Raw genomic sequence first — 16,031 nt, 5'->3', positions numbered from 1 at the left:
GGGTCTTAAAATTCAAAATAAAATAACTAAATGATCTTTGGTATGACCTTAAAACAATTCCATATGTTAGCTTAGTAGAACCCCTGCCCAGTTTAGGCAGGGCTTCGACTCTAGTCTAGAAAGTTAACGAGTCAAACATATTCTGATTTATATTGATTTGGTGGTGGTGGTGGTGGTGATGATGATTGATGATGGGCGGCAGGTAGCCTAGTAGTTATGCGCGTTGGGCCAGTAACCGAAAGGTCGCTGGTTTCAATCCCTAAGCCAACTAGGTGAAAAATGTGTCTTTGCCCTTGAGCAAGTAACTTAACCCTAATTGCTCCTGTAAGTTTCTCTGGATAAAAGCGTCTGATAAATGACTCAAATGCAATGATGATGCTGGTCTAAATTCTATCATCAAATCCAATTTAGGCCAGTGATTCGATTTAGATTTTTAAAAGTAGCCTATTAAACAAGTCAAACGATTCTGATTATATTGATTTCAATGATGATAATACGATAATGCTGTGATGAGGATGACTGCTGGTATTATCAAATTAATTTAAGACCAGTGTTTGGGTTACACTTTATAATGATTTTCATGAATAAGCCCTATAAATTCTTATGAATTTTAATACTTACAAAAGTGCTGGCTGTAGCCATTTTTGGGCATTACGCGAGATTTGGGTGGGTTGCCACCCCAGACCGTGGGGGCAAAACTATTTTAGTGGCCCCCCACTTGGCGGCTCTAGTTGTCGCGCCACTGCTAAACAAAAGTTTTGAAATATTTACAAAATGTGTTCATATTTATAAACATTTATAAGCGAGTTATTGGCACAGTGGGTTATACAGTGTGAGTTGAGAGATCAGTGTGAGTTGGTTGAGATGGCCCTGTAGTGTTAATTGCTATTGACTGTGCCAAGGCTATGTGGTGAACGGTTCATTTGACTGAGCCGACTCCCTGTGTGCAGGATGGCACCCGAGGTGGCAGCCGTGGAGAGGAAGGGCGGGTACAACCACCTGTGCGACATCTGGGCAGTGGGCATCACTGCCATCGAGCTGGCAGAGCTGCAGCCGCCCATGTTCGACCTTCACCCGATGAGGTTAGTGTTTGGACCCATTGGCATCAGACCAGGGTTCTTCTTTTATTTTTATTTTTAAAGGAGAGTGGATTTTCCTTTCGTATTTTGTTGTTTTTGACAGAGACCGTTATGAAATGAAGAGCAGACAGAGAGAAGGGGCCAGTAGGTGCCCGGATGCCTTATCCATACAGGCAGGGGAATCGTATACACTCACACCCCCCATATGTATTTGGACAGGGAAGCATATATCTTTTTGGGGCTCTATACTCAAGGATTTTGGGTTTGAGATAAAATGTTTCATATGAGGTGACAGTACAGAATGGCACCTTTTATTTGAGGTTATTTTCATACTTATCTGTTTTAGTGTTAAGAAATGAAAGCACTTTATGTAGCTAGCCCCCCATTTGAAGAAGTATTTGGAGAAATTCACTTAGTGTATTGAAGTAGTCAAAAGTTAGTTATTTGGTCCCATATTTCTAACATGCAATGACTCTACAAACTCGTTGTATGCATTTGCAGAACACAGAGGAAGCAGAACATCATTATTTTAAATGTATGCTTAGTAAGTTAGCACCTCTGAGTAAAAGCAAGGATTGTAAGTGTAAGGACTGATTTCCTTAAATACACAACTACAAATTTTTTCCCTTTTTCTCAGAGCCCTGTTTTTAATGACCAAAAGTAACTTCCAGCCACCCAAGTTGAAAGACAAGGTGAAGTGGTAAGTGTATTTTAGGGTTGCTGCCTGCAACATTACCTACACCCTGGCCAGTTCTATTTCGCTACTTGAACACACTGTCCTCTCCCACCCCAACTCTTATACATTAGATCTGGATGGAAAAAAAGACGTAATACAATATTAACGAATCAAATCAAAATGCTGCTAAAATATTAACAGTCAGACACGCCTGTCACGGCGGTAAAGGAGCCTCAGATTCGTGTCGATGTCATTGGACTCAGAGAAAGGCTGTTTTTTTGTGGGGAGGGGCTGGAGAATTGACAGCCTAACTCGATTTACACATAATATGGGGTCAGGTTTCATCCCAAAGAGGTTCTGATCGTTATTAGCATATAAATGGAATATTTATGATCGAATAGGCGGAATATATATATTTTTTAATCCAATTTCGTTCTCCCTCCCCAAGGACCAGTAATTTTCATCATTTTGTAAAGATATCGTTGACGAAAAATCCAAAGAAAAGGCCCTCTTCAGACAAGCTGCTGCAGGTAAGATGTTCAGCAATGGGATTGTAGTGACGTCATTGTGTAGATCAAGGGATTTGGTTGCCGCAGTGACAACCCATAGAGCATTGTTTGTAAGTAACTCTTTCAAATGTTCAAGGTCAAGATTTAGTGAAATAGTGTGAATATTTGGAACTAGAGCCCTCTTTGCATTTGTTATACGTAGACTGGTTAAACGGGCAATATGAAGTTTAAACAATAACACAGCAGTTACCCCGCCACTGTTTTTGTACACAGCTGAGGGATGGTGCTGGAGAAATGTAACCACTCTCAAATGTATAGAAAGAGCTAACGGATGCAAGGACTGACCATTCATGATACAGTATCAAAATTATAGTTTTAAAGGTATACAGTGTTTGTTTTTTAGTAAAACAAGTTTATATTTTGGGTTCTGATGGTTGAGCTAAGCTCATGAGGCACTTAAAATATTCCTCAAGAATCAATGGGTAAAAATGATTTAAAAGCCTGAAAAAGAATGTCGCAATCTCAGAAAGTGCTGCAGTTTTTACATAGCAACTCTTATTTACTAGTAGCCTGAGGTTTGTGTTCTTAGAACTTCCATGTTTATTACTCAAATTAACATGGACAGAGTAACCCACCTAACTCTTACAAGCTCAAATGTTTTTTTAAATATTTTATCTTAGAAATCTTGTTTATCAAATCATTTGAAGATCTACTGCACTTATAGTGCCTTTTACACATTACTCTTTAGCCTTTTAATAATATATTGCACTAGCATGTGATAAAAACAGGATAAAATCTTGTCTGAGGCAAATGGCACAGTATTCCCTATATAATGCACTACTTGACCAGGGCCCATATTTGGGACGTAGCCTAAATGTTTTGTGTCTGTCTAGTGTTTGTATATCAGTTCATATCAGATGCACCACTTTAGCCCTGAATCGAAATGTCCTAAGGGATGGATAAAGTTGTATCTTATCTCATCTTAGATAACATTTTCTCCATGCCAAGCCAACTCCTATTTTATTCAAATGCTATTTGGCTCAAGAGGGAACGACCACGGCAGGAAATGTTTTTATCATTTTTTAAATAATTGAGTGCTATGATTAATTTGACAATATAGGTACCAAAAAAAGTGTTTTATTCGATTGCATTTCTCATAATGCAGTCTTTCTGACACATGGATTTTCTTGACTGAATCTGGCCCATAGTCTCCTACAGTTAGTCCCAGTCCCAGATCTGTTTGTATAGTTTTGCCAACTGCTATGGTCATTGCCCCACCAATAACCATAGGATTTGGCAAGACAGCACAAACAGATCCGAGACCAGGCTATCCTACAGTATGAACTCAGCTTCATTGTTGTCCCCTGATGTTTCCCCAGCATCCCTTTGTCTCGCAACCCCTGAGTCGAACGCTGGCCATCGAGCTCTTGGACAAGGCCAGCAACCCGGACCACTCCTCCTACGACGACCACTTAGATGACGAGCCCGAGGAGCCTGAGGAGGTACAGTGGAGCTGCAGACACTCAATCAGAACCAGTAACCTTTGCCTCTAGCGAGGGTGCTAGTCTGTTTCTGCTATCTTGCCAACTCCTTGTCACTCAGCGTCAATCCAAACATTTGGCATGACTATTCCATAAGGAGTTGGCAAGATAGAGGAAACAGATTGGCACCCAGGCTAGGTTGCCTCCGGGGTTGCCATTTTAAAATGGTGACATCGATTCTCACAGCGGAATAGTAATAATTTAGATTTTTGTTTTCTTACCTGTATTCATGGTTACCGGTTTTGATTGATCAAGGCCAGTAAATCATTTTAATTGACTGTAGAGGACAATAATTGGTTATAGAGCATCTACTGTACTTTGTCATACAGAACATTTTGTCACTGTAGGTTTTAGGGGTCAATTTAGTCTGTGTATTATGCACAGCAAGAGCTTGACGAGTGGTTTTGCTATTCATAGCCACAGTATTCACACTCAGCAGTACTTTCTGTCGTTGCCAATATTATACTAGAATACACTGACTGAACAGTCTGTCCTGTTCATTGGCACACTTAAATGCATATTTGTAAGACAATTACAGAATGTATAATATTATACAGCATCTATATATTTTTGTTTTAATTTTAAAGATGTACTAGCCTTAGCATAAGGGTTAATTAGCCTCTTAGCTTCTTACACATTTTTATTTTTTACAATTTCCTCATCAAATGTACACGCCACTAATTCTAAAAAGTTGCACTGTCACTTTAGCTGGCAGCAGTCACTTTGTCCAAGGTCAATAATACCTGTCTGTAGGTGTTGACTCTGTGCCTTAAAGGAATTCTTTAGGCCGTTTCACCCCTTGCCCTGTCCTCAACTGCTCCGGGGTAAAGTTTCCCCTAGGTACAGATCTATGATCAGCTTCCCTTCCCCCAATCCTAACCTTAACCATTAGTGGGGGAAACGCAAAACTGACCTGAAGATCAGCATCTAAGGGCAATTTCACCCTACTCCTCCTCAACTCCTCTCATCAGTTGGGCTGAGTGTATCTGCCTCTCTCCTTCGCCCTTAGTTGAAATACAAGAGGGTCGTTTGGCTCATACTGGGGTGTGTTTCAACCTGTTGACCCCCCCCCCCCCTTTCGCTGCAACTCCCACGTATTGCCGTTGGCAGAGAGGTACCGTGTGTGTGTGTGTGTGTGGAGGCATTGTGGGCCTACATGTGTGTGTTTGCCTGCTCTGGTAAATTAGATTGTGTGGACACAGACATAGATGTTTTGTGCATGAGAAGTGTGTTTGTGTGTAACTTCAGAAATGGACATGTGCTGAAATTGTTTGATGTGGAGAATGGTGTGATACCATTGGGTCCTTGCTAAAGCTAAAATGTATGCTAAATCTTACCTTTTGAGTACTTAGTCCGATAATAAATATTTACATCAGGTAGTGTAATTACAGTGTAAAAAAACGGATACTGTAGCTCTACATGTAAATACAAAGGTATCGGGGACACTTATTGTAAATTGGAGCCAAATGCTATTTGTCTTTAACGGTAGACCCGTGTGGCTCAGTTGGTAGAGCATGGCGCTTGCAACGCCAGGGTTGTGGGTTCAATTCCCACGGGGGACCACAAGAAAAAGTATGAAAAATGTATGTACTCACTACTGGATAAGAGCATCTGCTAAATTAATAAAATATAAAATACAGACAAGAATGATCCTATAATATATCCCGAGATTAAGTTGTACTGGTGAAGGTCCTTCAACCGCCCTTCGTTTCCGACGGTTTGGCTCTAAATGCTTTTAGTCTCTTCTTCAAAACAACCAGGCAGTGAAGGATGTCATTCAACTGCCATTTTGTGCCCTGGAACTGTCAGTTCCACTGTGAGCCCTTCACATAAAGTAAAGTGCATGTCCTCTGATGCACGAGGGAGGACACACTGCTAAATAAATAACAGTGGAAGCCATCCTGGGACTACCTTGGCTGCCCCCAAATATCACCCTGGTCCCTACGTAGTGCACTATGTGCGCTGCTGTCAAAATTAGTGCACTATATAGGAAATGGGGAGCCATTTGGGATGCACACTTATTGATTTTCCCCACAGGGCTTGGTGGGAGGGTGGATATAAGGTTGACGACCCCCCCTCAGAAGGGTCATTTTCATTACGCATGTGTCATCAAAGTGCGACATTCAGTGGTGTTATTTTTACACCAGCCTTTTTAATCAGGGAAACATGGAAGGTTGCCAGAAAGATGTGACTCACCGGAGTGTCCCAAATGGAGCCCTATTCCCTATATGGTGTACTACTTTTGAATAGGGCCCATAGGGGTCTGGTCAAAAGTAGTGCACTATAAAAGGAATAGGGTGCCATTTGGGACTCATACTCCGTCTGCAAAGACGGTTACACATTTGAATTCTTGTTCTTCTCTCATCATCGTTATCGCTGATTGTCGTTACATTATATTGATCTTATCAGAGAGGAAGAGGCAAAGCGAGAGGTTTCACTTTCACCAAAATCTAAGCTTGTCGCATGCCTTCCGCCTTTTGGACAACAATTCCCATTGTTAGTGCGGAGACATGAGCATCTATACAGATCTCTGATCTTACCTCTTGACGCTATATACAGTACATTCGGAAAGTATTCAGACCCCTTCCCCTTTTCCAAATGTTGTTCTTATTCTAGAATGGATAAAATAAAATAAAAATCCTCATCAATCTACACACAATACCCCATAATAACAAAGCAAATACAGGTTTTTAGAAATGTTTACACATTTTATGAAAAAATAATAAACAGAAATACATTTTTTACATAAGTATTCAGACCCTTTGATAGGAGACTCGAAATTGAGCTCAGGTGCATCCTGTTTCCATTGATCATCCGTGAGATGACTGTGTTGAGGCACAGATCTGGGGAGGGGTACCAAAACATTTCTGCAGCATTGAAGGTCCCAAAGAACACAGTGTCCTCCATCATTCCTAAATAGAAGAAGTTTGGAACCACCAAGACTCTTCCTAGAGCTGGCCGCCCGGCCAAACTGAGCAATCGGGGGGGGGGGGGGAAATGACCTTGGTCAGGGAGGTGACCAAGAACCCGATGGTCACCCTGACAGAGCTACAGAGTTCCTCTGTGGAGATGGGAGAACCTTCCAGAAGGACAACCATCTCTGCAGCACTCCACCAATCAGACCTGTATGGTAGAGTGGCTAGACAGAAGCCACTCCTCAGTAAAAGGCACATGACAGCCCTTTGAGACGCGGTGTGGGTGAATGGATGATCTCCGCATGTGTATTTCCCACCGTAAAGCATAGCGGAGGAGGTGTTATGGTGTGGGGGTACTTTGCTGGTGACACTGTGATTTATTTAGAAATCAAGTCACACTTAACCAGCATGGCTACCACATCATTCTGCAGTGATACGCCATCCCATCTGGTTTGGGGTTAGTGGGACTATAATTTGTTTTTCAACAGGACAATGACCCAACACACCTCCAGGCTGTGTAAGGGCTATTTTACCAAGAATGACAGTGATGGAGTGCTGCATCAGATGACCTGGTCTCCACAATCCCCCCGACCTCAACCAAATTGAGATGGTTTGGGTTGAGTCGGACCGCAGAGTGAAGGAAAAGCAGCCAACAAGTGCTCAGCATATGTGGAAACTCCTTCAAGACTGTTGGAAAAGCATTCCAGGTGAAGCTGGTTGAGAGAATGCCAAGAGAGTGCAATGCTGTCATCAAGGCAAAGGGTGACAATTTGAAGAATCTCACTTTTTTTGGTTACTACACTTTTTTTGGTTACTACATGATTCCATATGTGTTATTTCATAGATTTGATGTCATCACTATTATTCTAGAATGTAGAAAATAGTAAATATAAAGAAAAACCTTTGAATGAGTAGGTGTTCTAAAACTTTTGACTGGTAGTGTATGTAAATGTGATATTTCAGTATGTTATTTTTTATAAATGTGCAAAAACTTCTAAAAACCTGTTTTTGCTTTGTCATTATAGGGATTTGTGTGTGGATTGATGAGGGAAAAATGTTTGTCTGTTTTAGAATAAGGATGTAACGTAACAAAATGTGGAAAAAGTGAAGGGGTCTGAATACTTTTTCTACACACCCCTTGCACAGTCTTCACATTTTGCTAAAAAGGGATTACACTGGATTTTTTACCTACAGATCTACACAATCTACTCCACATTTAAAGTGATAGAAAGTTTGAGAAAAATGTCTAAAAGATGTCTTGATGGCATATGTTAATACTTGGTGGAAGCACCTTTTGGCAGCCATTACAGCTGTGAATAATATTCTACCAACTTTGCACAACTCTTAAGGCAACATTTGTCCATTATTTTTGTCAAAATTGCTTAATATTAAGCTCAGTAAATTTGGTTAGGAATCATTGATGGACAGGAATAATTCAACCTTATCTCTGATTTTTCGAGCAAATTTAATTCAGGACTGAGACTAAACCAGTCAGGAACACTCACCACTTATTGGAAAGCCATTCTGGTGTGTCTTTGGCATAACAACGTGTGTAATTGCCTCGCTGAAAAATATAACTCTAGGTTTTCAGAAGACAGGCTGGTTTTCCTTTAACTTTTTACCAGGGCTTTGATCCTTTCATATTTCTTTTGATCCTGACAAATTCCCCAGTCCCTGCCGATGACCAGCATACCCATAACATAATGCTGCCCCCACAATACTTGAAAATACAATTTAATCCCTTTTTATATGTCATTTTAAGGCAGTGTCAGATGCGTACAAGCACATTGAAATAATATCAAACACACAACAGTGCTTTACTTTTTAATACAGGGTTTTTGTGACGCTTTCATAAACGGTACTGTAGGTGGAATGTATGTCAGAATGCCTGCATCCAAAAATGCTACATTTTTGACTAATGTATTTACTAGCCTGGTCCCTGATCGGTTTGGGCTGACAATGTCCATAAAAGTTGGCAATACAGCACAAACAGATCTGGGACCAGGCTAGTTAGTGTTGTACTGTCTCCCTCACTCCACTTGATCTGTTTTGACAGCCCCCTGTACCTGTGCCGCATCGGATTCGCTCCGGGAACACACGAGAAGGGAAGACCCTCTCTGAGATCAACTGTGAGTGTCTTCAGTAGCATTTGTTTTAATCCCTCTGGTATAAGACTGTTATGAGAGTGACATTAGCATGCCATAGTATGTCGTAAGCAGTCATGACTAGTGCTGTTGCGGTGACCGTAGCGGTCACGAGTCATGAAGGCATTCAAATTCCACATGACTGTTTAGTCACGGTAATTAAGCTTCTCCAAGCTCTGATGCCACTGATGGTCATTAGTAGCCTACCAAACTTGCTAACTGCCTGGTACTCAGCATTCTATTGTCCTTCTAATCGCTCTGACATCAATGCAAATGTATTCGAAAATCTAATCAAACACTTCATGAGAGGCCATGAGCTAATGTTGCGCAACATTTCAATAGGCTATGCAATTGCGCGAGAAAACAGAGTAATGGCCTCTACTAAAAATAGGAGGGTCAGCTTTCTATAGGCTTGGCCTACTATATTTATTTCTCAACTATCCTAATATTAAGCACATTGCTTATATTTACAACAGGAGTACCTAGCTGGCATGAAAATAAACCACAGGGAAAAGCATCCACCATTCGCTATTTAAGTGCAAAAATTACATGTATTTTTTCCCGCTGCCCCTGTTTCGAGACCGGTGCATGATAATGGTCCATTCTAAATAAAAACAGATTTCACACATATATTATTTAGTATATGTAAAGACAATATTAAATCAAGAATAGTCTGATGGGTGACAATATTAGCCTATCACTTGTGAATTATATATTATCACTTGTGAATGATGCCTAGCATAAGAAAGAAGGCCTTTTTTTAAAACTTTTTGAATCATAGTTGCAGACCTCATGTAGCATAGCCCATAGTCCTATATGTTTTAGCAAGGTTTGTATCACAACTGAAGTGGCCAAAAGAGCCTAACTGGCATACATAAGCAGCGAGTGAGTTTCAAGTTTGGGGAAGATCATTTTCACCATAAAAATGCACCTTTTTAATAAAAGCATTACAAGCATAATTGCATTTGCAGTCACTTTTGATAATGGTGTTTTCCGCTAATGGAACATTACGCATATAGCGTACTACCATGTGCGCATTGCAGCGCTTATAATGGGAAGAAATAGCCTAATAGTTTATCAACATTTTAAGTTAAACGTTCTGATCTGTTGCATCAGCCACATTGCGTAAAAAAGTTTTTGGGGATGCTAGTGGTTGTATTAATTTGGGATCTATCGCATCCCACAACTGTCCCAGACTATGTTTGGAATATGTATTTCTCGCACAGAATAGAATAGGTTGACCTTTGTACTATGGGGATTGTAGATTGACATAGGCTAGTGCTGTCGCTGTTCGTTAGGCCTACTCATATTGTTGGCTGACGAAAAGTAAATAGACGGGTCTTCCAATATCTTCAATATGCACCTCGGAATTGGATAAGGACGCACTCCGTTGCATCCCCGATGTGTCTGTCTTCACTTGTAACCTGTGGGAAAGACCCGATCACGTGATGGAGCACTCAGGACAACTCGGAGTATGTTATTCTGTTCTTCTGAAATAGACTACATTTTCTTCATATCATGTCTAAAGTAAATCATGGATTTATTGTGAAGTTGTAGGCTATATTAAATGGATTTATTAGACTTTTTAAAATGTAGATGTTCCAAAGGTCTGCATCAGTGGCTTGTAGGCTATGTGTGGAAGCCAGGAGATGCTAATGTGTTTGTGCTAATTAATGGTCAATTACCGTGAGACCGACAGTTATTTGCTTGACTATCACAGGAAGATTAAAAACGATTACAAAAATGTAAACCTTCTGTTTTGGACTCAACGTGTCGTTGTATGGCTCATACATGCATAATAAACGATCTACAGTTCTCTCCAAGCGGATAAAAGCAACGGAATACTTACTTTCTAACCTGTCATCATTGAGTGCATGAGATTACGCACTCGTGCCTGTCATGTAGTGAACGTGTGCTCCTCTGAAGCAAGTTTTCAAGTGCCTGCATGGTTTACCATTAGTTGATTTGATAACAACGAAAATACATCAAGTACATTGATCAAATCCATGCATCATAAATTAGAAAATATCCGAAATTAGAAATTATATATTTTCAACTATTTCTTTTGTAATCTAGCAGACACTCTTTCCCAGAGTGATTTACAAGAGCCATTAGGTTTAATTACCTTGCTCAAGGGCACATTGGCAGTTTTTTCACCTAGTCAGATCAGGGGTTCGAACCAGCAACCTTGTATTTTGTTAGAATTTTTGAATATATTATGTTCGTGAATCGCGAATGTGACAACACACGCAACTGTAATGCGCTCGAGAAAAGTATACTGCAAACTTTCACCCACTTTAAAATATCGGCCCAACTTTATGTTGTGTCAACCATACGTTCAAGTCAAATAAATCCATGTGTCCACCTTTTAAACTTTCACGCATGTATGATTGAGGTAATCCCAATGTGGGCAACACTGCAGCTGTTGATTGCCAGCGATCATCATTCATCACGTAGTCATATAATACAATCAATACACGACTTTCAAAGAGTAGGACATTTGATGCAAACACACTATATATACAAAAGTATGTGGACACCCCTTCAAATTAGTGGATTTGTCTATTTTAGCCACACCCGTTGCTGAGAGGTGTATAAAATCGAGCACACAGCCATGCAATCTTAGTAGACAAACATTGGCAGTAGAATAGCCTTACTGAAGAGCTCAGTGGCTTTCAACATAGCACCGTCATAGGATGCCAAGTCAATTTCTGCCCTGGTAGAGTTGCCCCTGTCAATTGTAAGTGCTGTTATTGGTCTAGGACCAACGACGGCTCAGCCGCGAAGTGGTAGGCCACCCAAGTGCTGAAGTGCTTAGCGTGTAAAAATCTCCTCACTACCGAGTTCCAAACTGCCTCTGGAAGCAACGTCAGCACAATAACCTTTTATCGGGAGCTTCAGCAAATGGGTTTCTATGGCTGAGCAGCCGCACACATGCCTAAGATCACCATGCTCAATGCCAAGCGTCGGTTGGAGTGGTGTAAAGCTCACCGCCATTGGACTCTGGAGCAGTGGAAACACGTTCTCTGGAGTAATGAATCACGCTTCACCATCTGGCAGTCCAAAGGACAAATCTAGGTTTGGTGGATGCCAGGAGAACGCTACCTGCTCCAATGCATAGTGCCAACTGTAAAGTTTGGTGGAGGAGGAATAATGGTCTGGGACTGTTTTTAATGGTTTGGGCTAGTTCCAGTGAAGGGAAATCTTAGCACTACAGCATACAATAATATTCTGCACAATTCTATACTTCCAACTTTGTGGCAGCAGTTTGGGGAAGGCCCTTCCCTTTTCTTGCATGACAATGCTCCCGTGAAGCGAGGTCCATACAGAAATGGAATGTCGAGATCTGTGTGGAAGAACTTGAATGGCCTGCACAGAGCCCTGACCTCAACACCATCGAACACCTTTGGGATTAATTGGAATGCCAACTGCGAGCCCAGACCTAGTCACCCGACCTCACTAATGCTCTTGTGGCTGAATGGAAGCAATTCCTCGCAGCAATGTTCCAACATCTAGTGGAAAGCCTAGTGGAAAGCCCAGAAGAGTGGAGGCTGTTATAGCACCAAAGGGGGGACCACCTCCAAATGAATGCCCATGATTTTGGAATGAGATGTTTGACGAGCAGGTGTTCTCATACTTATAGTCATGTAGTGTAGAAGTATTTCATTTTCCATTGTTTAAAATTACATTCTAACATTTGCTTGCTCGTTTGCCATATTAGTCTGACACCATACCCTACAACGGGAGCTAGCCTGCCAACAACCAAACTTGATGGACAATGTTGATTGGCAGGTGGAATGAGGTCCAATAAGGTTGCAAGTTTATAGTGGGAGGCGGGATCAGGTCAGCACAGTGTTGTCCAATGAGGTTGCGGGGTGAGCACAACATGCACATCCCCACATGTACTGACGTTGTACACAATTGTGCACAATGTTCGGGGAACCGTTTTGGCTCGTGAGCGCTTCTTTCAAAACTACTGGCTGAAATTATACAAATCCTTTATAATGCATCTTTACAACTGCGTCAAGTGAGTAGCCACAATCTAACATCTACTAAGGTCACTGTGACTGGTTAGGACATCTATAATGTCACGTTTATAACAATGTAACGAACGCTTTTCAGATTTCTTCCGGATCGGTCCTTCTCATGACCTTGTGGTTAAGTATGGAAAACCACCCCCCCCCCCACACTCCCTCCTTATCTCTCCAGCTCTCATTTTTGTCACTCAGAGTGGCAGAGACATCACTTCCCAAGAGACTTGAATATTCACCCTGCATCTGCAAAAGGCACATGGGGAACTGCTTACTGTTCATTCAGGGACTCTATATGTGAGGGTCTATATCTTTGCCATTACGTTTTGACTCCATGCCCACAGGGATTATGGGGGAAAGTGCCTGCACTAGTAGGAATATGCCCATAAGCAATCTTTAGCGATATGTTGTGCTTATGTTACTGTTCGACGCATGCGTTTTTAATGATTTTTTCTTTGCCAGGCCACTGGAACTATATTTTGAAATGTGTCGTGTGTTCATTTCTTGGTACTGCAGTTTGTTTAATTCTCTGTGTTTTATTTTTTTTTAACCCTGATAGTTGATCAAGTCAAGTTTGATCCCCCGCTTAGGAAGGAGACTGAACCTCATCACGAACCAGCAGTGAGTGACTCTCCTAACACACACACACACACACAACACAACACACGCTTGCCCATCAACATTTCACACTTTTCGACCAACCAAATCACGCTTTGCAACAATAACAACTGTTTAAATTCAGAACCTCACAATTTCCATGGCTACTGCTATTACTATTGCACTGCTATTATCCCTTAACTGTGCATTGTATTTTGGATGAGGCGTACTACAGAATTATATGTTATATAGACTATATTAACTGTATGTGGCACAATAGGGATGACAGAGTAGCTCAATAGCTCATACAAAGCTATATTGGAAACCCAGAATGTGTGCTCCAAATGACACCATATTGTCCCTGGTCAAAGGTAGTGCACTATATATGAAATAGGGAGTCATTTGTGATGTACCCACAGTCAACAGATAGGAGTTGTAGTTTGTGTGTTGACCTCAAAAATTACCGAAGGGGTGAGAGACTCTCGCGTTGTTAAATAAATTTTCGAACCCTTCCAACAATGAAATATCTAACCTAGTCTAAACGGTGTTTGAATGTAGCAGTGTTTGAAATTGTGTGTGAATCAACACAATTATAAAGTCTGTACACAGTGCCTTCCCATCCTCCAGTCTTGAAGTATTCTCATCTTTTATGCTTTTTTTTTCTTATAACCCCCCCCCTCCACACACGTGCGCGCACACACACACTCGGGCGACTAAGCAAAATATTATATTTGTAACTTTTTTCTTTATTATTCTAAATATATTTTTATATTTTGGCAAATATTAATTAAAAATAATAATAATTATAAAAAAAAAAAATCGTAGGCTTGTAATACCACGCTCTTTCTCTCTTTCAACTTCTGTCTTTGATGTTCTTCTGTTGGAGGGGAAGGTCGGCCACTTATTTTAGAAGCGCAAGTCCATGAAAGATAATTTTCTGAAGGCCCCACTTGCATGGTATCCTTTTGGTCCCCTGGCCAGCCTTTTGAGTCTCTCACCCCTTATGTGTGTTTTATTTGTGTATACATTTCTTAACCCAACCATCATCCCACCTCTTCGGAGAACAACTTAAACACTTCACCAAAAAATTATACTGTGTGTGTGTGTGTGATTTTTTTTTATTTTTATAAATACCAGATGACTGTGAATAATCTATATTTTCTTGGTCTGTCTACTAAACAGCCCGACTCTGACGATTTTTTGGACTGTGTGGAAGAACAATACTACACGGCAAGATCTAACATGGTACTTTTGTTCTTATTTTTGCCCATATTTGACCTCCGTTTTGTGTTGTCTCATCCTCATCGCAGTTCATATGTTGTCAGTTCACGTTTGGACGCTTTTCACTCTGAAGGCCGCTGTCTTGCTCCTTTCGTTGGCATCCCATAACACTTTCACTTGTTGTTGCATGTAAAGACATAACCCGTGCCCTTGCGACATGTACTCTCTTTTGTAACATATAGTTTGCAGCCTATAGTTCCTTTTGGTTATTACAGCGTCATGCATCACTGCACATTTATTAATGCCCTGTATACCTTACAGTATGGTCACTTTGTATTCCTAACTGGTTTTGACGTGGATGATGAAATAGCGCAGTAATATCAGCATGAAAAATCACCAAACAGGTTAAAATGATGAAATATATTGCATCTAACTCGTCCCCTAGCCTATTTTGTAGTAAGTTTTATTTTTTTTGTGTACGCTTGTTGTTTACAGGGGCACAAAAGGGCTTTATTTTTAGGCCTTGTCACAATGCGACACGTCTCTTTTTCAAAGAGAGAGAGGTTTAAAGAGAGGGGGACGGTTATCAAAGTGCAATGCCCTCTCAATGATGGCAGACTCAGACGAGGGAGGACAGGGAGCTGGAGAGATGAGAGGAAGAGGGGTTGGGATGGAGATATAGGGATGTTGAGAAAGGGAGAGGTTTAGAGGGGGAGAGAGGTTTAGAGAGGGAGAGAGGTTTAGAGAAGGAGCGCGTTTTAGAGAGAGAGCGAGGTTTAGAGAGAGAGCGAGGTTTAGAGAGAGCGAGGTTTAGAGAGAGAGCGAGGTTTAGAGAGAGAGTGAGGTTTAGAGAGAGAGAGTAAGGTTTAGAGAGAGAGTAAGGTTTAGAGAGAGAGTGAGGTTTAGAGAGAGAGAGTAAGGTTTAGAGAGAGAGAGTAAGGTTTAGAGAGAGAGAGTAAGGTTTAGAGAGAGAGAGTAAGGTTTAGAGAGAGAGAGTAAGGTTTAGAGAGAGTAAGGTTTAGAGAGAGAGAGAGTGAGAGCGAGGTTTAGAGTGAGAGGGAGGTTTAGAGTGAGAGCGAGGTTTAGAGTGAGAGCGAGGTTTAGAGTGAGAGCGAGGTTTAGAGTGAGAGCGAGGTTTAGAGTGAGAGCGAGGTTTAGAGTGAGAGCGAGGTTTAGAGTGAGAGCGAGGTTTAGAGTGAGAGCGAGGTTTAGAGTGAGAGCGAGGTTTAGAGTGAGAGCGAGGTTTAGAGAGAGCGAGGTTTAGAGACAGAGAGATAGAGTGTGAGGTTTAGAGAGAGAGAGTAAGGTTTAGAGAGAG

The 16,031-nt window shown here is 41.2% G+C and overlaps 1 protein-coding gene across 3 annotated transcripts in view; it reads left to right on the top strand.

Annotated features, from left to right (window-relative positions):
• map4k3a (mitogen-activated protein kinase kinase kinase kinase 3a) overlaps nucleotides 1-16,031 on the top strand; it is a 90,481-nt gene that overhangs the window by 51,258 nt on the left and 23,192 nt on the right. For 2 of the 3 annotated variants that reach the window (XM_071350419.1, XM_071350434.1), the window contains 7 exons: nucleotides 951-1,082; nucleotides 1,717-1,779; nucleotides 2,204-2,285; nucleotides 3,644-3,766; nucleotides 8,777-8,849; nucleotides 13,455-13,516; nucleotides 14,675-14,737. In XM_071350419.1, the coding sequence (XP_071206520.1) occupies nucleotides 951-1,082; nucleotides 1,717-1,779; nucleotides 2,204-2,285; nucleotides 3,644-3,766; nucleotides 8,777-8,849; nucleotides 13,455-13,516; nucleotides 14,675-14,737 (598 nt within the window). The remainder of the gene's footprint in view (nucleotides 1-950; nucleotides 1,083-1,716; nucleotides 1,780-2,203; nucleotides 2,286-3,643; nucleotides 3,767-8,776; nucleotides 8,850-13,454; nucleotides 13,517-14,674; nucleotides 14,738-16,031) is intronic. The other variant, XM_071350426.1, reaches the window with a different exon arrangement.

This window comes from Salvelinus alpinus, chromosome 2 (genome assembly GCF_045679555.1).
Source record: "Salvelinus alpinus chromosome 2, SLU_Salpinus.1, whole genome shotgun sequence".
NCBI classification, from domain to species: Eukaryota; Metazoa; Chordata; class Actinopteri; order Salmoniformes; family Salmonidae; genus Salvelinus; species Salvelinus alpinus.
This window is presented reverse-complemented; position numbering and strand designations above follow the sequence as displayed.